The 25,430-nt window shown below is 43.2% G+C and overlaps 2 protein-coding genes and 1 long non-coding RNA gene across 3 annotated transcripts in view; 1 reads left to right on the top strand and 2 right to left on the bottom strand.

The window, feature by feature from the left end:
* Nucleotides 1-748: 748 nt before the first annotated feature.
* On the bottom strand, nucleotides 749-5,303 carry ASNSD1 (asparagine synthetase domain containing 1). Its single transcript, XM_055345548.1, has 3 exons — nucleotides 3,852-5,303; nucleotides 3,389-3,570; nucleotides 749-1,111 (listed from the first exon to the last, which is right to left on the bottom strand). Exons 1-3 carry the CDS (start codon nucleotides 5,301-5,303, stop codon nucleotides 826-828), a joined length of 1,920 nt encoding a protein of 639 aa, XP_055201523.1. The 3' UTR covers nucleotides 749-825.
* On the bottom strand, nucleotides 5,257-9,194 carry ASDURF (ASNSD1 upstream open reading frame). The gene is made up of 4 exons (XM_055345549.1): nucleotides 9,107-9,194; nucleotides 7,426-7,479; nucleotides 6,140-6,215; nucleotides 5,257-5,395 (listed from the first exon to the last, which is right to left on the bottom strand). Exons 1-4 carry the CDS (start codon nucleotides 9,170-9,172, stop codon nucleotides 5,325-5,327), a joined length of 267 nt encoding a protein of 88 aa, XP_055201524.1. The 5' UTR covers nucleotides 9,173-9,194; the 3' UTR covers nucleotides 5,257-5,324.
* Nucleotides 9,195-9,363: 169 nt separating this feature from the next.
* LOC129522760 (uncharacterized) overlaps nucleotides 9,364-25,430 on the top strand; it is a 43,774-nt gene continuing 27,707 nt past the window's right edge. The window contains exons 1-2 of the long non-coding RNA XR_008666979.1: nucleotides 9,364-9,502; nucleotides 13,491-13,544. This is a non-coding gene — a long non-coding RNA (uncharacterized LOC129522760). The remainder of the gene's footprint in view (nucleotides 9,503-13,490; nucleotides 13,545-25,430) is intronic.

The following is a 25,430-nucleotide window of genomic DNA, read 5'->3' as shown; positions in this document are numbered from 1 at the left end:
ATGTTGGCTAGGCCAGAGCACTTTAAATGATGATAGGAAGGATCCTACAGAGAAGAGGCTGAAGACACTGCAGAGAGGAGAGTATAAGGTTCCGGTAGGACAAGAAGGGTGGGGATACAGAGAACAGGTACAGGCACAGCCTTCTGATGGGTAGATGGACCCATTTCCCTTTCTAAGGACGAGAAGGGAGAAAAGGACACTGTACCTACACGTACATTAGAAGTTCTGGTGTTGGAGAGCGGAGGGGTTTCTTGTCCTGAAAACTGAAATCTCTGAGCAGCTCAGGTCATGAGCTGAGAACAGGGCAAAGGGAGGGAGACTAGAGATTTGTGGAACAGAACGCTTAAGAGTCAGAAGTTCTGAGAGGGGAAAATTAGCTGCTTAAAAGATGGAACAGAAGTGATGGGCATCGCTCAGGAGTGTGAACCTCAAGCAAAGTGCACAGCTTCTCTGAACTTCGGTGCTCTCGTCTTCCAACAGAGCCCTGTTTACGCCAGGCCCCGGACAACAGCCACAAACTGAGATATTTCTGGACACAGCCACCATGAAGAACTGGTAAAGGCCGTCTTCTCCTAGTGCTGCCGGTGGGACCCGACCACGAAGAGCTCAGAGGGATGTTGTGTCACAGCTTTAATCATCCAAGTTGCTCTTTCAAGTATTATCTCTTTTTCTCCAGTGTCAATTTGACTAAATTGGTAAGTTATATAGCTAAGTAAGCCCTCATATAATGAACCTCAATACCACTACATTATATGATAATAAAGCAGCATAGTGTTTTATTTTTACACAATCATCATCCAGCAAATGCTGTTACGTCGTGAAATATTACACTTCAATCTCCTTTTCAATAGAGAGGTCTTCTAAGGAAATGACCTGGAGCCTTCCACATTTATCAGATGCCTTTTCATTATTCTTTTCCATTTTTGCAATTCTGGATCCAAACTGCATGGCCCGTTTTGGCAGAAGAGCACAGGTTGTTAAGCCAAGTTCCACTGCTGCAAGACGCAGAATCAGTTTTTCACCAATTCCACGGGGTAAAGTCAAGTCTGCCTTTTTCCAAACTGGTAGGGAATTTAGAAAGGAGACGACATTTTCATCCAGGAAAGGAAATCTAAAACAAATAGATAAATATAACTACTATATGAAAAAAAATTGTGATAATTGTTTCTTCTGCATTTTATTCAATGTTAAAATTTATAGCATCAAATTAATTTTTGATGACACTTTTTCTCAAAAAATATTCTGGTTATTTACACAACTTCACAGGTGAAATTTAATCACATTAACAACTACTTCATGCCACTAATTTTAATACATATGCTACCAAATGAATTTTGCCTCAAAAAATAAATAAATCAGGCCTATGGGAAGGAACAATCCTTGTTTCACAAGGTTTCTTTGGGGATGCCTTGAAAACAACTACAGTCTTGACTCAATTATTCAAGCTGTGTCTGCTCTTTATCACGTCAAATGAAATGGATTTGAGAGGTATGAAATCAATACAGAAGGGCTCTATAATCCTGAGATTGGGAAACATTTACTTATGGTAAAATTTTACGGTATCAAAATTGTTTTGGGGTGCCTGGGTGCCTCAGTAGTTGGGTGCAACTCTTGGCTTAGGCTCAGGTCATGATCTCCCAGTGGGAGACTGAGCCCCAGTCTAGCTCTGCACTCGGCAAGGAGTCTCCTTCCCTTCTTGCTCTGCCCTTCCTCCTGCTCGAGCTCCTGCACACACGCTCTCTCTGAAATGAATAGATCTCTAAAAAAAGTTTGTTGGGGCGCCTGGGTGGCACAGTCGGTTAAGTGTCCAACTCTTGGTTTCAGCTCAGGTCATGAGCTTATGGTCATGGGACTGAGCCCACATGGGGCTCTACGCTCAGCAGCGAACGAGTCTGCTTGATTCTCTCTCTCCCTTTGCCCCTCCCACTCATGCTCTCTTTCACTCTCAGAAATAAACCCTTAAAAATTGATTACATTAAGCCATTTTTAAATGGAGATAAATGCTATAACAGAACAAAGTATTAGATTAAAAAAATAACTTTCTGTCCCTTGGCTTCCCTAATTTCCTAAAAAATTCTAGTTTTTGTTTAAAATACTTTACAACTCTCCCTCCAATTCTTTAAATGCAATACTGTAGTGTTTCTATTTCATTACATTTTATTCTTGCTCAAATAGAGTCTGGGAAGGGTAAAGGCATGTTATATGGAATATTTTCTTAAAAAGAAATGCAAAAACAATTTTACATATAAGATAATCTAATCAATTGATCACTGTTAATATGTATGCCAAAATACATAATAAATTGATTCAGATCTAGCCACTACCATAGTATTTGTTAAATCACAATTCTGTATTCGCTGTCTCCCAACATTCTTCATATGCACTTTTACATTATCATATTGGGCCTTTAGAATTAACTGCTTTTACTAAATAAAATAAAATCCCTTTTCTCTGACCTACCTGAAATAAAGGACTGAATTTCTCTCTCTCAAATACATATAACCTCCAAAGGAAAATATTTTACAGTATTTATACATATTACATATCGCATTATAAAAACCATATATACACACACTAAAAAGCTGTAAAAAGCTGAAGTAGAGTTAAGAAACAGTGACGTGCTGGAGTAGTTGTACTACGATGTCCCAGTTCTCACAGCTTATTTGGACTCCTGATTTCCACATGCTTATACGCTTGTAATAAACACTTAATAAATTAACATACTTGACCAAACTTCTGCTTTCTAGAAGTAAATAATGTATCTTTATCTTCAATAATTTAAAAAGTTGTTTCCAAGCTCTTGTCTGCCACCATCAGATACAGCATAGGTAAAAATAAACTCCCGAATTAAGAAAGAATATACATATGAAAGTGCCTTGATCTCTTTGAAAGTTTTAGGTAATCTGCAACATCAGAACAAACGGAGTTCAGAACACACAGCAGAGGGGAATCCAGTACTGGAACCACCGTTTACGTCAGTCTGGCCCGATACTTACAGGAACGTCCAGAGGCAAAGCCGGGTGCTCTGACCCTGGAGGGGGAAGTGTCGGCCTAGGGCCTCGGCTCTTACCCTTTAAGTACCTCATCTCAGCATTTCTCTATCTCAGGTTTACAGACCTTTTCATTGTAGTATGGAGAACAATCACGTCAGTGTATTACCTTTGAAAATTACTGGAAAGACATTTCGTAGAGAATGAGTTCTGGAAAACAACAGCTCCCCCGGCCCCTCCACAGCTCTCCCCCTGATGGACGGTGTGTAGCATAAAGCCAAGATACTGTTGTGCTGCTGTTATTCATTTGAACAGTCTCCAAAGAAAAGGAACTGAAAAATCTCCTTTTATGGTGCAGTGTTTTGAGAAAACTAGCCACAGTACTTAATTAGAATTACCTTGCTTCTTTTCCGTGATCGCCAATAACTCTGTCATCACGACCAAGATTTCTAGACGATATTCGTCCCAGTTCCATCTCAATTTCCTCATTTAATCCTTCCATCCCATGTGTCTGAAAGCGCATGCGATGGCGAGAATAACCTGCAAGTTGCTCATCAGCACCAATTCCAGTAAGAACTACCTGTAACAGTTTAAAGAAATCCACGTTTTCCATACAAGATAAAGAAAATAAAATAAAAGCAAAGCCTAAAAAGTTATAATCTCAACAGTAACATTTTCTGACAAAATACAAGGGAAGCCATAAAATAGTAAAGTATGCCCAATTTAAAAAAAGTCTTACACGTTGCACTGCAGTTTAAACGCAATTAAAACATGCTATATTCTTGCAATCTACACACTAATAGCTTTAAAGGGTCAAAATTAGGTCTCAGAATTCCTCCGAGCAGACCTACTGTGACGTACCTTTGCAGCGCTCTGATAGGACCTCACCCCATCCTGGGTCACTAACCAACCAACTCCTCTAGAAGCAAACCAGACTGCACAGCCAATGCTATCATCCAACACTGTGTCCAAGGGCTGGACTAAGTGGCATATTTGAGTTCTTCTTAATTCTTGCAGTTCTTCCAGAGAAACATTAATTTCAACAAAATTCCAAATCCGGGCAGGGTTAGCCGCTTGCAGTTCCTTCAGGCCTACTCTTCCTGTGACACGATCTGGTACACAGAACTGTTTATCAGGACTATCATTGTCATTTTTAGAGGATTCTTCAGAAGGTATTTCACAATGACTTTTCTGTTTTTTCCTCTTTTTGTTAAAACCAGTTAATATGGTCTTTTCTTTAGTCCTGAAAGCCACGTTAAGAAGATCGATGGGTTCATCTAAAGGTACGTGATGGTCAGCAAGGGCTGCAATAACCATGGAATCGATACCCCCAGAAAACAGGATTGCAACATTTGCTTTCCTATCACAAGCTTTCAAAGCCTCACGTGGTGTCAGGTTTTCATCCCTGGGTAAACACAAGACCCGTCTCCTCACTGAGACACTCAGGACGTCAATGAACTGCTGAACTACTTCCTTCATGCGTCCATGAGTAAGAAGCCTCTGAAGTGTTTCCCTTGTAGGTAGGACACCAGCGATGCTAATGCAAGGAATTGCAAGTGGAGCTTGTGGCATCATCGTATTTAAAGGAACAACAGGTTTTTTAAGATATAGTTTGGCTTCATTTGCTACCACTGATACAAATGTTGGCAAGTTTGCTGAAATTTGAATCAGGCTATGAACACATTCTTTGATAACATTCTCCCCAGAAATAGATTTCCAAGGGTACAGTTTTAAAACCAGAGATTTGGAAATGGAAGTAGACTTGAGATCAATTCTGAAAATTCCAGAGGCTGGAACTTCTTGCCACTGATTCACCTCTCTGGATGTCTGGGCACCAACTGAAGAGAGGCAGAAACTTCTGCCCAAATCACTAAAATGCCAAAGCAGGCTACGGCGACCAAAAAAGTCCCTACCAAACCACAAATGATGACTGGATGCTTGATAGTATATAAAAGACCAAGGACCTTGCACTTCTGAGAAGAGTGATAAAATATCAGATTCATTCTTGCAAGAGGAAAGGTAGTTAAACATGATTTGAGTATCATTCTCTTCAGCTTCAACCTTTATGCCACTAAAGACTTCTCCATTCCACAGGAACACATCGCCTCTTTCATCTTCCACAGGCTGGGCAGTCAGAACACCTCTTAAGTGAAGGACATGACCAGAAAATAAACACTGGTAGCCAACGCTAGACTTTACCAACTGTTTACTACTGTCGGGTCCCCGCCGGCTAAGCCTATACAGTAAATCCTCTTTCAAATCTTTGCTGAAATTCTCAACAGAAAAGCTCACAGAACAACAAATGCCACACATTCTTATGTGAAATCAAGTTGACTATTTCTTGACTTTGGTCTTCTCTGAGTTTTCTATTTCTTGGTATTCTTTTTTCAGCTCATCCAATATATCTGTGGGGTAGGGGAAAAGAAATATTAAACAAAATAAAAATTATTGGACCTTTCCCTAATAATTCATAGAACAACATAGGAACATAGGCTATTTACCAAGATCAAACCACTTAAGTATATTTGCTGTGTTACAACAGCTTTCTAATGATCAAGGTTTATCTTTTAGGAAAATAATTTCTGTCTATTAAATGCTTATTTTGGCCCAGGCACTAGGCTATGAACTTTATATATTCCTTCTTGCTTATTTATTTTTAAGGATTTTATTTATTTATTCATGATAGACATAGAGACAGAGGCAGAGGGAGAAGCAGGCTCCATGCAGGGAGCCCGACGTGGGACTCGATCCGGGACTCCAGGATCATGCCCTGGGCTGAGGGCAGACACTCAATCGCTGAGCCACCCAGGCACCCCATTCCTCCTTGTTTAAATCCCCAAAAAACTTTGGAGGCTCAAAATCACAAAAGGAGAAGTGGTAGGGAAGTTTTTGTACCTAGATCTGCCAAATATGCTGAAGAATGCATTAATAATTATGACTTTGTAATACAACTTATATATCTTATTTTATTTTTACTGTTTTTCCAAAGCATGGCATTAATTTCACTTGATATACCACCATCCAGTCTTCAGATATATATTTAAACATTCAGATATACACAGTATAATTTAGACACTACCCTAAGTTTCTACAGAAAGCCTAGAAAAGACTTTCCATGCATTTCTATATAATATATCGCAAAAACTTACTTTTGCTTTCAGAAAGCATTTCTGTTCGGTCTGCAAGAAAGAATATGTTGCTGTTCTGTTGCTGCCTATATACTTTCTGCAAAACATAATTTAGGCTAATGTCATGATTTGACCTAAAACGTATATATCAAAACTCTGAACCCTTTTATCGTATATTCTTGTACATATATTGAGAATAACACCTTAGCAAATACAGATAAAAGTCGCCCATTATCCTACCATCTGGAAACTGCTACCATTAACACTGAAATGAAATGTTTTTTCTCTGTGTATGTCAAACTACCAGTTTCCTTGAACAAAAAGTACTTACTATTAATACAGACTTATTTGCTTTTATCAATGAACAATATCTTGGGAACACTTCTTATCATTACATATTCTTTTACAACATTACTGTGTGGGCATAACATTACGGTTTATTTGATAAGTCATCAAGTTTTAGACATTTAAGATATTACCAACTTTATGAATCCATGTTGTAATGAAGTTCTTTGCAACTAAATCTTTGTGCACTCCCATGATTCCCAAGTATCAATTCCTAAAATTGAATTGGATCAAAGTGCTACATAATTTTAAGGCTTTGATACATTCCCCTAACTCGCCCTCTAGAAAGTTTGTATCAGGATAGCCTTAAATTCTAAAACTCCCAAAGTGACAATATCAGAAATGTTTAGCCAACCTGTCAGTTATCAAATGCTTTAAAGGGCTCAAAATCATTTCTTCCTGAACTTTAAAATGTAATTTTTGACAGTATACACATTAAGCTGTAGCTTGCTGTTTATAAATGCATTAATGGAAATGGCACTAATATAACCATATTAAATATTTGGAAGATTTGTGTAAAAAAAAATCAGGGAAGAGAGAAGCAGTTTATCATTTTTTTCAACAATTATTCACATTCACTTAAAGGCATAGTTTCCTTTCTTCATATAAATAAGAGTTATTTATTTCATAAGAAAACACCAAACTCAAGTATAAGTAGATACCATTATTGATCACAGCTCCAAGATACCATTGTGTAATTAGTATCTTTTGGTTCAAAGGGAGTGCAAATTACATATGATGAGTAAGAAATACCATCAACTATAGTTAACATATAGCTCTCCACATATGCGTATAAAATCTTGGACACTTCACTTTTGCTCTGTAACTAGAAAAAAGATGCTGCAACCTTGCATATTTTAATGTAAATACAAATCTTACATATAATTCTTAAAACGTTAGTATATAGTTAAGATATAATCAAACCTTCCCACCTACAATTCAGAATTACCGTAATAACTCACCCTGTTCTTCTTCAGGTTAGAAAGTTCATCCACAACAATTTTTTGTTCTTTAATCTATTGAAATAAGAAAAAAACAAAAAGCTCTTAAATCAGAGATTAGCAAAGTATGTTCAATTGAGAGCCCTTTAAAACTAGAGAGATGAGCGGATCCCTGGGTGGCGCAGCGGTTTAGCGCCTGCCTTGGCCCAGGGCGCGATCCTGGAGACCGGGGATCGAATCCCACGTCGGGCTCCCGGTGCATGGAGCCTGCTTCTCCCTCTGCCTGTGTCTCTGCCTCTCTCTCTATCATAAATTAAAAAAAAAAAAAAAAAAAAAAAAAACTAGAGAGAATGGGATAAGGGGCTGTAATTCACTGACTGTCCAAACGAGCAGTCTGCGAGTATACAGATCATTTCTGAACAGCAGTGCCTGGGGTTGCAGGTGTGTGGGTGCAAGTGGGGGGTTGCAGGTATGGGGTGCAGGTGTGAATAGGCTGGGAGAGGAACTGATTACACTCGAAGGCGCCAGAACCAGACAAGGGGTTGGTGTTGGCAACCAGCACTCATGCAAAGGCCGAGGCTCTAAACAAAGTTTATACCTTTTATTTAAAACAGACAACATGGCACCAAGAGTAATACCAGTTTTCAATGATTTCCTTTATATTTTAGCCTTTCTTTTAATAGCATAAGTCATGAAACATCAATGCTTTTCAGGAGTCCCGTGCTAGTGGTGCAGCCCGCGCGGAGGACCGGCCGTGAAGCCGCAGCCCGCCTGCCGCAGCCCTACCGGGGCGGTCCTCCTTGGGTCCCCCTTCCTTCTCGGCTGAGTCCCTCTCCCCTCCAGGAGGGCGGCGCCGGCCCTGGGACCACTAGGATGGGGCACGGCTGGGCGGAAGCGCAACCTCCGACCCTTGTCCGTAAAGGGGGGTTTGGGGCCCCGACACGGCAGGTGTTCTGGCCTGTGTCCCGGTCGCACCTCGGGGTGTCAAGCAGCACACGGGCAGCGACTGCAGCGGCTCCCGGCGCACCGGCCCGGCCCAGGCGCCACCCGCTGGATTCACGCGTCCGGGGCCGACAGCGCGGCCGTCCGCGTCAGCAGCAGCGGGCACGCGTCCCGCGGACTCCACGGGCTCCGACGCGGAAACGGGGCGGGGGGGGGCTCGGTGCAGAGCCAGAGCCGACCGGTCCTCGCGGCTCCGACAGCGGGCGCGCCCCGTGATGGGGGCTTCCGGGAGGGGGCTGCCGGGAAGAGGCTTCCCGGAAGGGGACTGCCGGAAGAGGGCTTCCCGGAAGGGGACTGCCGGAAGGGGCTTCCCGGAAGGGGGCCTCCCCGAAGGGGCTGACGGAAGGGGGATGCTGGAAGGGGGCTTCCAGGAAGAGGTTGCCGGAAGAGGGCTTCCCGGAAGGGGGCTGCCGGAAGGGGCTTCCCGGAAGAGGGCCTCCCGGAAGGGGCTGCCGGAGAGCGGGGGTCGGCGGCGTCCAGGCGGGCTCCCGGCCACCGGCTCGGGCAGGGGAACGCGCGGCGCGGCATTCTCCCGCGCGGAAGACGCGGCTGCGGCCTGGGGCAGGCGGGGTTTCTAAGCTAGAAAAGGGCGGAGGGAAAGGGCCGCGGCCGATCTCCGTCCACGCCGCGTGGTCTCATCTCGGGGCAAGTCCAGCGTCTCCCTTCCTGCTTCCGGGAGAGCCGAGGGCCCTACACTCACCCTGTTGCCGAGCTCGTCCTTGCCCCGCGCGGCGCCCTCCTCGGGCCGAGGCGCACCGCCGGGCATCTTCCCGCGGCCAGCCGCGCCCCCCCGCCCGCCTCCGCGCCCTTGGCCCCGCCCCCTTCCCGGCGGGCTCACTCGCGGCGCTTGCGCACTGGCTGGAACGCCCGCGCCCTCCGGCGGCGGCGACGGGGCAGTTGCGCGCGTGCGCACGGGAGCGCGTGGGCCCGGCGGTGGGAGCTGGCGGGTCAAGGCGGCTGCGACGGGCGCGCCCTCGTGGTCTTACGTGGTCGTGCGTGACGTGCGCCCCCCAGCGGGGACGCAGAGGGCGGGAGCGCGGGAAAGGCCGCCTGCTGGGCGGCGGCTGAGGTGGACGAGGTGCCCGCCCCGCAGCAGGTGGGAGCGCCGGGGGGTGGGCGGCTTGTTTGTTTGCTTGTTTTGTTTTTTTTTTTTAAGATTTTATTTATTTAATCATGAAAGACACAGAGAGAGAGACCCAGGCGGAGGGAGAAGCAGGCTCCGTGCGGGAGCCCGACGCGGGACTCGATTCCGAACCCCGAGGTCACGCCCCGGGCTGCCGGCGGCGCTAACCGCTGAGCATCCCCCCCTTCTTAAATTAAGATTTTATATTGTTGGTAGCGCTCAGGCAGGGGAGCTGCAGGAGGGGCGGAGGGGGCAGCAGGCTGCGCGGGGAGCAGGGCGCCCGGGACCGGATGCCCTCCCGGGCTGAGCGTCGGCGCCCCCGACGGCCGCGCCCTCCGGAGACCCCGGAGACCCAGCGGTTTCCACGTCTTCCCGATTCCTCCAATCAGTGGATCGAACAAAGCTTTGAAGTAGCTTCGCGTTACGCTTGCGCGACCGACGGGGCGTCCTGTACTGGACGTTACAAGCTCGGTCGGGCGGGAGCACGGGCTGATGGGCGCGGGGCGCGGACGGGCGCCGGGGGCGGACAGGGGCGGGGGGAGGATGGGCGCGGGGGGCGGACGGCGCCGGGGGAAGACGGGGGCGGGGGGAGGACGGAGGCGGACGGGCGGGGGCGGGGTGGGAGGACGGGGGCGGACGGGCGCCCGGGGAGGACGCGCGCGGGGGCTGTCGGCTGGCAGAGCGGACCCCGCGCCTCGTCCGCCTCCCACCTGCGCGGCCGCCCGGGTGGCGGTTGGACGTTTCTCGCAGCGACGACTGCGAGCCCAGGTTCGCGCGCATCCCGGGATGATGGGGACCTAGTGTCTCGTCGGAGAGGGACGGAAAAATCCAGTTCCTTGGTCTTTTTCTTTGTCCCCTGTGAGCTCAAATTAATTAACTTTGTGTCCCCCGGGAAGGAGAACTGAGGTTTGAGTTCTGGGCTAGTGAGTTTTGGGATTTGTTTTGCTCTCAACCCGGGATTGAGATGAAAACCGAAGCCACAAACTCGCTATGTGTCCAAGTGACTAATTTAGGACTTTTACAGGTTGTCTGCCACAGTGTAAGATGTTTTCATGCTTCTGGGTGGTTTTAATAAATTCCATTATTATGTCTCGTAAATTAAAGAACTGGTCTGATTGCTCTATAGACATACAGGTGCCCTGGCATGAACCCCTCCAATTAAAAAAAATTCAAAATGTCTAACACCTGGTATGTGCTGGACTTTTGAGGAAAAAAAGTTTTTCTTACAGAAACTGCTAGTTTACACACATTCGAAGAATATAAATTTATATAATTAAGATGAGCTTTGGAGAAATCAGGTTAGAGTAATAATTTTGGTTTAAGAAAGAAAAAAAGCAGTTGCATGTCTTTCCACTGTTTTGTCCATGTTAAGTAAAATACAGGTATTTGGTTTCTTAATATTTAGGTTTGCCTTCTCATGAAGAGATTAGCTGCTAAGAAGTTCCTAAACTTCTTATATTGGTTTACTGATAAATAAGCTAGCATTACTGCTATAAAATATGTAAGTTTATGGAAAATGTAAAGTTATGTCCACTAAAATGAGTAAATATTCAGACTTCTTATACTAACATTCGTTATGTTCTGTATCATATAAGTTTAAGCATGACTCCAAAATCCTTAGGTAACTTAAAATCCTGAGATAATATTAAATTGGATCAATTCATGATTGATCATGAGATAAGCAGATAATTTATTTTCAAGACTCGAATACTGAAACATTGTTTAATAGAAGAATAATTTCAGTTTTATATGCTTTTGCTTCTTGTTTTTAAATACCGTAGAATGGCTGTTTTTAGGGGGGGTCCCATTAATGGACATTCATTTTTGCCATTTTCAGAAGATGTAAAAGGAACGTGACTGCCTGCAGATAGTTGTATTATGTTATGTTACTTATGAGCTTTATTTGTCTTCTAAAATGTTTGCATGTGACAGTTTTCAATTACCTCCAGTTCTATGAAATGGAAATTATTAAAAGTTTAATTAATATGAGTGGCTAAGATCTCATTAGGGGCAAGAACAATAGGGAATGCAAGGTAACGGGCTTTAAGTCTTGTTTTGCAAGGAAAAAGTTCTAAAATGTCACTTTATTCCAGAACATGAAAGAGCACGGTGACAGACAAAACTTGAGAAAATACAGCAAATTGGACAAAGTTTGATGAAAGTAGATTTTATTTGCCTTGGTTTATAATACCTGGACCTGAAAAGAAACTATGAAATATGTTAGAGTTTTGGCAAAGTACGTTATCACAAGATAATTTTTAACTATTTTATTACCAAATTTGTATTAATGGGGCAGCCCCGGTGGCTCAGCGATTTAGCGCCACCTTCAGCCCAGGGTGTGATCCTGGAGACCCGGGATCAGGTCCCGCGTCCGGCTCCCTGCAAGGAGCCTGCTTCTCCCTCTGCCTGTGTCTCTGCCTCTTGCTCTGTGTGTGTCTCATGGAAAAAAAAAAAAAAGTGTATTAATGAAAAACTAAAATTTTGCATTCTTTTAACTCTCCTCCTGGTTCCAGTCCTCAAAACCTTTAGGTTTTAATGTAGTTGAGCTGATGGGAACTGAGGAACACACCTTTCCTGACACATGGGATATTATTTTAATTTGTGCTTGTGCTTGGAGGCGAAGTTGAGGCTTTTCTATAAAGCTGGAGACTGAGCTTCCCAGTATACTGGTTTTCTTTGCTCTCCACCTTCTATGGCAGTGGCTGCAGAGTGGGAGTCCTGGTTCAGCTGTGAGTTGACTCTGACCCACGATTGCTTCCATTCTGAGTGGTCAGAAATACTGCTGACCAGTCTGCACCTGCTTGCCCCCTTTTGGTGGTGAGTTGTTGCTTTTGCCTCTACCTGGCTTGGATATTTTGTGTGTGGGTGGGTTTTTTGTCTTGTTTTTGTCTTTGTTTTTAATTTCTGGGGATTTCTCAAGGTGATCTACTACTAAACAAAGTGGTGATAGTCATATTTGTATGGTGCTGAACTGTTTTGGAAGTTCTTTCACATTTTCTTATTTTTTCATGTATATCCACTTGCTTCCATTTCTTTCCTCAACTACTGTAATTCCTACATTGCTTAAAGTCACACTTTGGGGTTACCTGCTATCATTTGTCCTGCCTGACATTTGCAGCTCACCATACAACTAGCTAGGCTGTCCTTCCCTCTTTAAGTCCATCACTGCCATGTATCCTACTTAACAAGATAATTTCATGTTTATTAATGCTATCATACTCTCCCTCTCATGCTACATCCTTAACATATTTCATTCTGTTTAACAATACGTAATTCACTATGGCCATTTTATAAAAGCCCAAGGTACTGCACCCTGCCTTCTGCAGTTTTGAATGAGTAGTTCCCTCAACCACCGTCTTCCCTTGCTTTTTTGGTATGCTGCAACACACGTTTGTTTCTAGCTACATTGTCTCTCCCAAATGAGGCATGGAATAGTGCTGTGGTTCCCACACAGCAGTCCTAGGTGGGTGTCCTTCTAACTATGTAAAATCATCGGAAAATTGTGTTCATATACGTACAGATTTCTCAGTCCTTTCTCCAGATTTACTGGATCAAATCTTTGGGAATGGGATATGGTTGTCTGCTGCATAGCATAATGCTTACCGTTTACCCTATAACCAAAATGCCTGGGCCTGAATTTAGGCTTATATTTTTTAGATGTGTGACTTTGGGTAAGTCATTAACCTCTCAAGCCCCAGTTTTCTAATCTGTAGAATGGGAGTAAATGATAGTGCCCAACTCAAAGGCTTGTTACGAAGGTTGAATGAGTTAGTACTTGTCAGGTGTTTGTAACAGTTTCAGGCACCTAGTAAGCACTATTTGTGTTAAAAAGGTAAATTAGAAGTTCCCCCAGATGAATTTGGTACAAGCAGGGTTTATGAACCAATGGACTGGAAAGAACCAGGCCCCAAAATGCGTGGCCTATTTCTCATTGAAGGTATGTTCTCTCTTCTACTTCTAGGGATTCTCAACAGGGCTAAGGCTGGAGACACCGTTGGTTATCTCGGTTGTCACAGTAAGTGGATGGTTCTGTTCACTGTGATGAGGTGGGACTAATTGGAAGCCAATTGAAAGGAGACAAACAGCCACAGACTTTTAAGAAGCCTGGACTAGCAGGCTAAAAGGTCGTCTTAGCAATCAGCCAGCACTGGGAATCGCATGTGGTGGGATCTTGGCTACGCTCGGGAGCCAAATAAGAGAGGAGGAGGTAATACTGTAACCCAAGTAGGTAAGCTGCATTAGGAATTCCGTGAGAAGGTGACAAAGCCCGAGACAGTGGACTGGGATTGATTAGCAGGGCTCTGGTACCTGGAAGGGGGAATATGGGTCTTATTGTACAGGATTGTGTGGAGGAGGCAAGCTTAGTGGAGAAGCACACCAGCCTGATCTTCGTCACTTAGGGAAATAACTGAGTCTCCAAGCACTGGGCTGGACATGACTAAAGACTTTCAACCAGAGATAAGATTGGTTCTGCAAACTAGTTTCAGCTCTGGAATGTGGAGATAGGGGGCATCCTTGGCTCTTAAAGCCAGCATCACTTTGGGGCTCTTGTGCGGGGCAGGGAGAAGAGGAAGACACATGAGACACCTGGGTGCAAAATTTAAGGATGCACGCGCTCTTGGGATGCTGCAACGAACACCTCTTTAGATTTTCCACCCTAGGTCTTCCATACACCTCATTATATTTGGGCCCAGCTCTTGGACTAACTGGATTCGAACACTTCATTATTAGTGGGACTGCCTGTACTGTAGGGGAATGTGGCTTGCGGATGACAGCAGTGGGAGATGCTTCTTACACTACCCAAGCATCTTTATGTCTCTGACAGTTAAGAAAAAGGGTGATTAAAATCATCTTAGCTTCTTCCATAACTTCTGCCATATGTTCATCCGATTCCTCAAGACTAGGAGTATGCTTAAAAAGTTTTGTTCAACATTACTGAAGAAGCAAAGTTAAACATAACCATCTCTGGAGCTAGTTTCCAGTGAATGGCTAAGTCAACTGGATAAAGTTATGACATGCTTAATATCTGAAGAATTTTAAAGTGATTGGGCCTTTATTACCAAATTTGCATTTAGACGCTTTATTTTTTTAAAAGATTTTTATAAAAGATTTTATATATTCCTGACTTGATCCTGGGGCCCCAAGGTCACGCCCCAGGCTGCAGGTGGTGCTAAACCGCTGAGCCCCCCGGGGCATCCCCATTTAGGTGCTTTTAAAGCATGCAGAAATGTGTATCTGAGTCAACAGGAAAAAATAAAGTGTAAATGATATGTTAGTGATACATATTTATATATTTGGAAAATCTTTTTCTTCATAGGATGCCCTCCTTATAATGCAGAGCTCTTTATTTCATCTTTATTTTTTTATTTTTTATTTTTTTGCAGAGCTCTTTAGAGCTGGATATTTTTACCCTAGTTCTGATTGTTAGCTATAATAAAGGTTTACAAAGCTATCACTCAAGTTCTGTTTATGGTAACAATGTAACTCTACCTTGGTGTCTTAAGTTTTTTCTTTCTTTCTTTGTGAAGCAACTACCAGGAAAACTCTCCTTGTGTTGTCACAGGGTAAGCAAGCAAACAAGTTCGTTCACTTTATGTCAGTTTGCTTGTCGGTTCTGTTGTTTCAGTACTACGAGCGCTGCTGAGCTGCGGTTATTGGGGTTATTGGCTTGCCCGGGGAAACAACACAGCACAACACGTGGTCCGTGTTCATAGCTCCCATCGTTCTGTAGTGGGAGTTGGGCGTGCAAGGCTGAGATTAGTTGCTGGATGACTAAAGTGTGTTTTTTGCAGATTGACGGTTGTCACGAGTGTGGCTGCCCCTGCAGCTAAGCTTGTGTGGCTGAGGCTTCTTGAAAGCTGGGGCAGAAGAAAGGATCTGCCAGGGAGGAGGGAGGAGGCGGGGGAGCCAGGAGGCCCTGCCCTGGGCGGTGAGCACGGAAATCACGCTCATAGCCTGGTACTAGCGTTTGAACGGCCTGTGGTTTTGCTCAGAGTAGAATCGCCCACGAACATGACCCTGTATCAGGGCTTTCTCCCGGCAAGCCACGTGGTTTAATTGAAGTGCTTGGTTCAACTAAAGAAAATTTTTTATCAAGGCATGAAAATTTCTTTTTTGTTGTTTACTTTTTTTTTTTTGGTAGTTTCAAGTTTTTATTTAAATTCCAGTCACGCACCTGGGTGGCTCAGTCGGTTAAGCATCTGACTTCAGCGCAGGTCATGACCTCGAGGTGCTGGGATCCAGCCCTGGGCGAGCTCTGTGCTCAGTGGGGGGCGTGGGGGTCCCTCGCCCTCTCCTTCCCCCCCCCCAACTCGTGCACGTGCTGACTCGTTCTCTCTCTCTCTCTCCCCCCCTTCAATAAATAAATAAAATCTTAAAAATAAATCCAGTTAGTTACCATATAGTGTAATAGTAGTTTCAGGAGTATAACTTAGTGATTTATCACTTACATGTAACAGCCACTGCTCATCACAAGCAGCCTCCTTAATACCAGTAACCCGTGTGATCCATCCCCGCCATCTCCCCTACAGCAACCCTCAGTTCGCTCCCTATAGTTAAGAGGCTGTTTTATGATTTGCCTCCCCCCACCCCCACCCATAGTCATCTGTTTCATAAATCCCACATATGTGTGAAATCATGTGGTATTTCTCTTTCTCTGTGACTTATTTTGCGAGCATAGCACACTATGGCTCCATCCATGTTGTTGCAAACAGCACGATTTCATTCCTTTTTATGGCTCACCAATATTCTATCTTATACACACACATACACACACACCTTTCCTTTATCCACTCTCATCAGTTGTTGGGCATTTGGGCTCTTTCCGTAATTGGGCTGTTGTTGATAATGCTGCCGTAAACAGTGGGTGCATGTGTCTCTTCAAATTGGGATTGTTGTGTTCTTTGGGTGAATTGCCAACAGCGCGATTGCTGGATCATAGAGTAGCTCTGGTTTTAACTTTTGATGAGCTTCCACACTGTGTCCCAACGTTGCTGCACCAGTTCACATTCCCACCCCTGTGCAAGAGGGCTCCCCTTTCTCCGCATCCTCACCAACATCTGTCTTAGCTACTCTTTTTTTTTTTAAATATTTATTTATGATAGTCACACAGAGAGAGAGAGAGAGGCAGAGACACAGGCAGAGGGAGAAGCAGGCTCCATGCACTGGGAGCCCGACGTGGGATTCAATCCCGGGTCTCCAGGATCGCGCCCTGGGACAAAGGCAGGCGCTAAACCGCTGCACCACCCAGGGATCCCCGGTCTTAGCTACTCTTGACAGGTGTGAGGTAGGATCTCAGTGGGGTTTGGTTTGCATTTCCCCAATGACGAGTGATGTTGGGCGTCTTCTCATGTGTCTGTGAGCCATCTGGTTGTCTTTTTTGGAAAAAAATGACTATTCATACCTTCTGCCCATCTCTTGACTGAATTATTTGTTTATTGGGTATTGAGTTTGGGAAGTGCTTTATAGATTTTGGATGCTGACCCTCTATCAGATAGGTCATTTGCAAATATCTTCTCCCATTCTATCAGCTGCCTGTTAGTTTTGTTGACTGTTTCCTTCACTGTGTAGAAGCTTTTTTCTTATGACAATGCCTTCATTGATCTGTTCTGGTTTTTTTTGTTTGTCTGTTTGTCTGTTTCTGTATCATTCATTTCTGCTCTAATCTTCATCATTTTCCTTCTCCTGGCTTTAGGTTCATTTGTTCTTTTTCTAGCTCCTTTTTGGTGTAAGGTAAAGTTGCATATTTGAGATTTTTCTTGCTTCTTGACATAGGCCTGTATTGCTATATACTTCCCTCTTATGACTGCTTTCGTTCCCCAAGGGTTTTGAACCATTGTGTTTTTGTTTTCATTTCTTTCCATGTATTTTTTCATTTCTGCTTTAATTTCCTGGTTGCCCCTTTCATTCTTTAGTAGGATGTTCCTTAACCTCCATGTATTTGGGGTCTCTCCAAATTTTTTCTTTTGGTTGACTTCAAGTTTCATAGTGTGGTTAGAAAACATGCATGGTATGATCTCAATCTTTTGGTGCTTGTTGAGGCAATTTTTTGGTAGAGTGATTTGTGACCTAATATGTGATCCATTCAGGAGAATGTCCCATGTGATCTATTTAGGGGAATGTCTCAAAAAGAATATGTATTCTGCGGCTATAAGAGGAAATGTTGTGAATATATCTATGAAGTCCATTTGGCCCAGTGTGTGATTCAAATCCATTGGTTCCTTGTTGGTTTTCTGCTTAGATAATCTGTCCATTGCTGTAAGTGGTGTGTTAAAGTCCCCTACTATTATCGTATTATTATCAATGAGCTCCTTTATGTTTGTTATTGTTTTATATATTTGGGTGCTCCCAGCTTGGGGGCATAAATATAATTGGACAGACTCCAATTCTTATTGGATAGACTCCTTTATTATGATATAATCATCTCTTCTTCATCTCTTGTTATAGTCTTCGGTTTAAAATCTACTTTGTCTGATATAAGTATTGCTACTCCAGCTTTCTTTTGACGCCCATTTGCATGATAAATGGTTCTCCGTCCCCTCAGTTTCAATCTCAGGTGTCTTTAGGTCTAAAATGAGTCTCTTGTAGATCTGTATAGATGGATCTTACTTTTTTTTAATCCATTCTGATACTCTACGTCTTCTGATTAGAGCATTTAGTGCATTTACATTCAGAGTAATTATTGATAGGTATGAATTTAGTGTCATTGCTTGTTTTGTTGTTGTTTCTGGAGATTTTCTCTGTTCCTTTCTAGTCTTTGTTACTTTGGTTTTTATTTCCCACTCAAAGATTCTCCTTTAATATTTTTTGCAGGGCTGGTTAGTGGTCATTAACTCCTAGTTTTTGTTTGTCTGGGAAACTCTATCTCTCCTTCTATTCTGGATGACAGCCTTGCTGGATAGAGTATTCTTGGCTGCATGTTTTTCCCATTCAATGTGTTGAATATATCCTGCCATCCTCTTCTGGCCTGCCAAGTTTCTGTGGATAGATTGGCTGCAAACTTTATTTGTTTTCCCTTGTAGATCAGAGACTTCTCTTGTCTTGCTGCTTTTAGGATTTTTTCTTTATATTTTGCAAATTTAATAATGATATGTCTTGGTGTTGGTCTGCTTTTATTGATTTTGATGGTAGTTCTCTGTTCCACCTGGATTTGAATGTCTGTTTCCTTCCCCAGATCAGGGAAGTTTTCAACTATAATTTCCTCAAATAAACCTTTTGCCTTGTTTTCCCTCTGCTTGTCTTCTGGGATTCCTATGATATAAATGTTATTATGCTGTATGGAGTCACCAAGTTTTCTAAGTCTCTATTTGTGATCTAACATTTTTCTTCCCCTTTTCTTTTCAGCTTCAATATTTTCTATAATTTTATCTTCTTTATCACTTATTCATTCCTCTGCTTCTTTCATTCTTGTGGCTACTACATCCAGTTGATTTATATCTTAAGTATTGCATTTTTCATTTTAGTCTGACTAGTTTTTAAGTCTTTTATCTCTGTGGTAAGGGACTCTCTGGTGTCTTCTGTGCTTTTCTTTTTCTTTTTTTTTTTTTTAAGATTTATTTATTTATTTATGATAGACACAGAGAGAGAGGCAGAGACACAGACAGAGGGAGAAGCAGGCTCCACGCCGGGAGCCTGACGCGGGACTTGATCCTGGTACTCCAGGACCGAGCCCTGGGCCAAAGGCAGGCGCCAAACCACTGAGCCACCCAGGGATCCCCTCTTCTGTGTTTTTCTTAAGGCCAGCTTGTATCCTTATGATTGTTCCTTTAAATTCTGGTTCAGGCATATTACTTATATATGTTTTGATTAGATCCCTGGCTGTGACCTTTTCTTGTTCCTTCTTTTGGAATGAATTCCTCCATCTTGGCATTTTGCCCAGGTATCTGTGTTAGGAAAGCCTGTTCTGTTTCCTGCTCCTGAGAGTAATGGCTTTATGAAGAAGAGGGCATAGACTGCCTAGGGCCTGGTGTTTCAGGATGTGTCTCTGGTGTATGTTTTGTGCACTCTGCTGCTGTGGGAGTGGGAGGGGGGAACCAAGTGGAGGAGGGTGGGGGGTGGGGGGGTAATCAAGTGAAGAAGCCCCCCCACCCCCCACCCCCCGCAGGAGCCAGGCTAAGGCCAGGCAGTGAGAGCCTCCGGGTCAGGAAAGCCCAGTCCTGCAGAAGCGGGAACTTTAACAATCTTCACCAGATTCCTCCCGGATGGAAAGGTGCTCAGCAGGGAGCTCGGGCAGGACCCCAGGAGGGGAGGGAGGCCCCCAGTCTCCCGGGGGCACTAGTGGAGGAGGGCGCCCCCGGGAGAGCCCACTGCATACCCGGCAACCTCGGTAAAGGGCTGGAGCTTGCACCCGGGGGGCCTCGGAGAAGCCGGTGGGTCAGGCAGGGGCTCCGGGCGGAGGGGGCTGAGCCGGAGGCCCCGGGAGTGCAGGTCCAGCGACACAGGACCCCAGATCCCAGGGCGCCGAGCGGACACAGCCCCTGATCCTGCACCCCCCAAGGACAGGTGGGGGCAGGGAGGGCACAGGACAGCGGGGACCCCCCTGCCACCAGGTGCCCGGGGGAGGCAGGGAGGGCACAGGACAGCGGGGACCCCCTGCCCCCAGGTGCCCGGGGGAGGCGGGGAGGGCACAGGACAGCGGGGACACTCCTGCTCCTGGGCGCCCCCAGGCTGTGCAGGTCAGCTCCCCTGCTGCCCCGGGAGCACCTGGGAGCTGCGGTGGTTACTGGGGGAGCTGACTCCAGAGCTGCAGACCTGGCCACCGCTAGTGTGGTGGTTCCTCCTGGTGTCACCGTGTGCCTGGTGGGGGTGGAGGGTGGGCAGGGGACAGAGGCCTCATAGGACAAACAGCTCCCACTGGGCCCGACACCTAGAGCAGGGCAGGGGGGCATCTCCCCAGGTACACACACCTGAGAATCAGCACAGCAGCCCCTCCCCCAGAAGACCAGCTGGAAGGACAGGGGAAGAGCAAGTTCTGGACCAAGCAGCGCTGGAAAGCTTCAGGACCAAGGAAAATGGTATATAGAACTAGAGAGCACCCATCCTTTTTTTCCCACCTTTTCCCAGTACAACTCGTTTTTATATCAGACTAAAAATTTTCAATTTTTTTTCTCTTTTCAACCTTAACTACAATATTTAACCACCTCTTCATTTTTAAGTTACTTTCTTTTTTGACTTTCATATTTCTACAATTATAGGTCATAGATGTATTTTCCACTTCTAGATTCCCTTCAACATACTCAATTTAATTTTGGGAGATATATGAGATATGGGTTTTTGTTTGGTGTTTTCTGTTTTCTTTGCCTCATTGTGTTCTATCTACAAGGGCAGAAGTTAATACCTTCTAGAACATGACCAGCATGCACTTAGAGCCAAGTGGTACATTGTGGTGGTTCATTCTGTGAGATTATATTCTCTCTTCCTTTCCATTCTGCCCCCTCTTTTATCTTGTTTATGTGTTGGTGGTCAATGGTGGGGCTTTCTGCAAATATGGCTGGTTTATATAAATTTGGGACTGAGCATCTTCTAACACACAGAACTTAATATACTCAGAACCAAGAGAATCACTCTCTAGGATCCCTCAGGTAGACTACATTCTCCCTCCATACAGCTTCTTCACCACCACCATCTCCCAGTCCCTCCACCTTTTTCCTTCTCTCTTTTTTCTTTTTTTCCTCTTTACTTTTGCTTTTTTCTCTACTTTTTTCCTCTTTTCTTTTTTTTTCTTCTTTGGGATTCTTGGTCTTTTATTTTTTACTACTTTGTTTTAAAATTTGTTTTTCACTTCCGTGGTCCTTTTGTTTTATTTTGTTCTGATCTTTATTTTCATTTTCTGGTCTCTGATCTCATCAGAATCATCTAGGGTGAAATTTGCTTAGGTCATGGTTGATATTTTTGACTCAGCCTGCTCATACAGCCACTCTGCACTGAGCAAAATGACTAGAAGGAAGAACTCACCACGATAGAAAGAATCAGAAACAGTACTCTCTCCACAGAGTTACAGAATTTGGATTACGGTTCAATGTTAGAAAGCCAATTCAGAAGCACAATTATAAGGCTACTGGTAGCTCTGGAAAAAAAGCACAAAGTATTTAAGAGACTTCATGACTGCAGAATTTAGATCTAATCAGGCAGAAATTAAAAATCACTTGAATGAGATGCAATCAAAACTGGAGGTCCTAACGAAGACGGTTAATGAGGTAGAAGAATGAATGAGTGACATAGAAGGCAAGTTGGTGGCAAGGAAGCTGAGGAAAAAGAAAACCAATTAAGAGACCATGAAGAAAGGTTAAGGGAAATAAATGACAGCCTCAAAAGGAAGAATCTATGTTTAATTGGGGTCCCAGAGGGCACTAAGAGGGACGGAGGACCAGAAAGTGTATTTGAACAAATCATAGCTGAGAACTTCCGTAACTTGGGGAGGGAAACAGGCATTCAGATCCAGGAGATGGAGAGGTCTCCTCCCCAAAAAATGTCAGCACCCCGACATTTATAGTGAAACTTGCAAATTCCAAAGATAAAGATAAAATCCTTAAAGCAGCAAGAGACAAGAGATCCCTAACTTACATGGGGAGAAATATCCGATTAGTAGCAGACCTCTGCACAGAGACCTGGAGGCCAGAAAGGGCTACAGGGTATATTCGGGGTCCTAAATAAGAAGAACCTGCAGCCAAGAATACTGTATCCAGCAAGGCTGTCATTCAGAACAGGAGAGGTAAAGAGCTTCCAATCTAGGCAGCAACTGAAGGAATATGTGACCACCAAACCAGCTCTGCAATAAATATTAAGGGGGACCCTGTGAAAGAAAGAGGAAGTCCAAAGAAACAATCCACAAAAACAGGGACTGAATAGGTATTACGATGACACTAAATAAATATAATTTATTTCATTGTAAATTTACATAAATTAATTTTAAATAATGGTCATGTTTAACAACTAGCTTATAAAAGTTCTGAAAATTTAACAATCAGCCAGGTTGGGCTGGCTCCAGTCACTACTCTTCCCAAGGCTAAATTTTTAGTTATAAAATTAAAGGACCAAAAGGCATGGGAATTTTTTGGTTCATATCATTTTGTCAGGATATAGTTACCTTTTAAGTTTTACTTTATGATTATTGTTGCTCTTACTTTGGTTTCCATTTCAATCTTTGGCCATTGGAGCTTGAAACTGGCCGTGGCTCAAGAATGTGCGCTATAGAAATCGGCAAAGGAAGCAAATGGGAGCGGCTCCCGCTCCTCCTTCCCAGCCCACAGGGGCAGCTTTGAGCGTCATCAACACACCACTCTTCTTTTTAGGGTATAATTTAAAAGGGAAATAAAAAGCTATGCCTGAAGAAATGTCGCAGAATTATTCATTGAAAAAAAAAAAGAACTGAAAATATTTTACATTTCAGGTCCGACTGGTTAGTAATCTATGGCTTTATCTCTGAAACCCTGTATTTCCTTACCGCCCACTGGGATGTCGAGACACATGGGTTAGTGTAGATGTAATACCGTGTTGAGGAAACTTTCTATAATTATGTAAAGTTTTTATATAGAGAGGGATAAAAATTGGAAAATTGTAAATATTGTTTAGGTGAGGGCATAATACATCCAGAAAGTATTTGTTTCAGTGATTTCTCATTTATTTTATATATTGAATCTGACATATCTTCTTTAACTCTAGGCAAAGTCTTTTTTGTTTTGAAGAGATGAATTGTGAGACCAAGAAAACTTGAGTGATCTTTGCAGAAACAATATATAATGATCCTGAAAACTAAAATACTATCCCTAATAATAGTAAGTTTTAAGACACTTTCCAGTTTACAAGCATGTTAACATAGATCATTTCGTCTAAATGGGGTGGACATTATTTTGTTTGTTTTATAGATAAGGAATCTGTAACTCAAATTCAGTAACTTATCCAAAGGCATACTGCAAAGGAATAGGAAGTTCTGTTTTCCTCAGGAGCAATTATTTATTTTTATTTGTAAATGTCCATATCAGGGCATGCGATTATACATTCTAATGTGTTCTTGCGAGCAATACTGAGATCATAACATAAACATAATGTATGAAGGCAACGGGGATGCACACATTGGTAGAAAAGCATTTTCATACAGCCTTAAATTAGCATATAGGAAAGGGGTAACTTAAGTAACGGCATGTATGACCGTGTGGCATAGGAAATGAGTGGAGTTATGGGACCAGAAAGACCTAACTTTATATCCGACACCCCTATTGACTTTCTTGCTGTGTGAACTTAGGCAAGTTACTTACGCTCTTTAAACCTAAGTAGTCTTCTCTGAAAAATGGGCATAATAGTTCCTATTTAATTGTATGTTTCTAAACACTGAAAATATCCTGAGGAACCCAGCACTGAATAGTCCCTCAATTATAGTCAATATGGTTGTTAGAATTATGTCTTATTAATTTTCTGTGTACGATTTAAGAAAATTCATTTTGATGTTTAAAGCAATAATTTATATATTTAACACTTAGAACACTTAATATTTTAATTAATATATCCTATCTATATATGCCCGCATATGTATGCATGATTATGTAATATGTAAGTTAAGTACTTGCAGATAGTTTGCACACATTATTTTATATTTAGCCGTTTATAAACAAAACTATTTAAATATAGAGTTTTCATGTACCAACCATGTCCATATACATATGTAGTCATACAATTATGGGGGTTTTTTTGCTTGTATGCCTGCCAATAGATTCACATAGTACAGTTTCCGTAATCATTTTAGGCACGTTTTGCTTTTTTTTTTTTTAAATTTATCTTAAAATTTTTAGAGGGGGAAGCAGAGGTGGGGGGCAGGGGGCGAGGGAGAGAAAGACTCGTAAGCAGGCTCTATACCCAGCATGGAGCTGACATGGGGCTTGACCTCACACCCCTGAGATCATGACCTGAGCTGAGGTCAGGAGTCTGACTCTTAACTGATTGAGCCACCCAGGCTCGCCAGCATGTTTTGCTTTTATGAACAATACTACTTTATCATTTATGGGATCATTGACTACTATATACCCACATATGGTGCATAAAGTAGTAAAATTCCCCATGAGTTATTTTCAACTTGGGCTTGAATTCCACCCCGGTTTTTTACAGGACAAATCACCAAATCCTTTGAAACTTCAGTTTTTTTCAACTATATAATGGAGGTGAAAATAGCTCTACTTCATAGAGTTGGGTGAGAACCAAAGGAGATAATTCATTTAATGCACTTGGTGTGCAACTGGAAAATGGATGCCATTGCTAACTATCAGCATCATGCTTGTTGTTTTTGTTCAAAACCATTTAATGGCTTTTGATAAAATAAGAAATCTTTTACGTGGCTTACAAGGTCCCACCTGTGGCTGTAGACTCACTTCCACCACTCATTTCCTTCTTTATATTCTTGTTTAACTATTTTTTTTTCTTATGACAAACTGAGCTACACAGCACCCCAGGCCTTTCTTCATTCTGGACCAGGGTCCTCTTTATTCTTTTCAGTGTTCATTACCATTCTTTAGGTTTGGGTTTAAATGTTAGATTTCTCCTGACCTTCTGATTTAAATTAGGCTCCCTTTATTTCTTTCCCATTTATAGCAGCCGGTAATTACACATTTATATGTATAATTACTTGTTTAGCTTCCATGAGGTTAGGGACTGTGCTGCTGCTTGTTTTGTCTGGTACATAGGTCTTTATTAATTTTTTGCCAGAAGTATGAATAAATAGTTTTATTTACTAACCAACCAGAATATTACACTTGTAGCAGTGGGGATTTGGAAAAAAGACATTCATGGTGAAAGAAGGCATATATTAAAAACAGTCCTCCAGAGAGAACCTAGAGTCTCTAAAACAAACTTTTAGGATATGTTTTTAAATATCGGGATCCCTGGGTGGCGCAGCGGTTTGGCGCCTGCCTTTGGC

Source organism: Nyctereutes procyonoides, unplaced genomic scaffold (assembly GCF_905146905.1).
Source record: "Nyctereutes procyonoides isolate TBG_1078 unplaced genomic scaffold, NYPRO_anot_genome, whole genome shotgun sequence".
Taxonomy (NCBI): domain Eukaryota; kingdom Metazoa; phylum Chordata; class Mammalia; order Carnivora; family Canidae; genus Nyctereutes; species Nyctereutes procyonoides.
The sequence above is the reverse complement of the archived record's forward strand: the minus strand, read 5'-3'. Positions and strand labels throughout refer to the sequence as shown.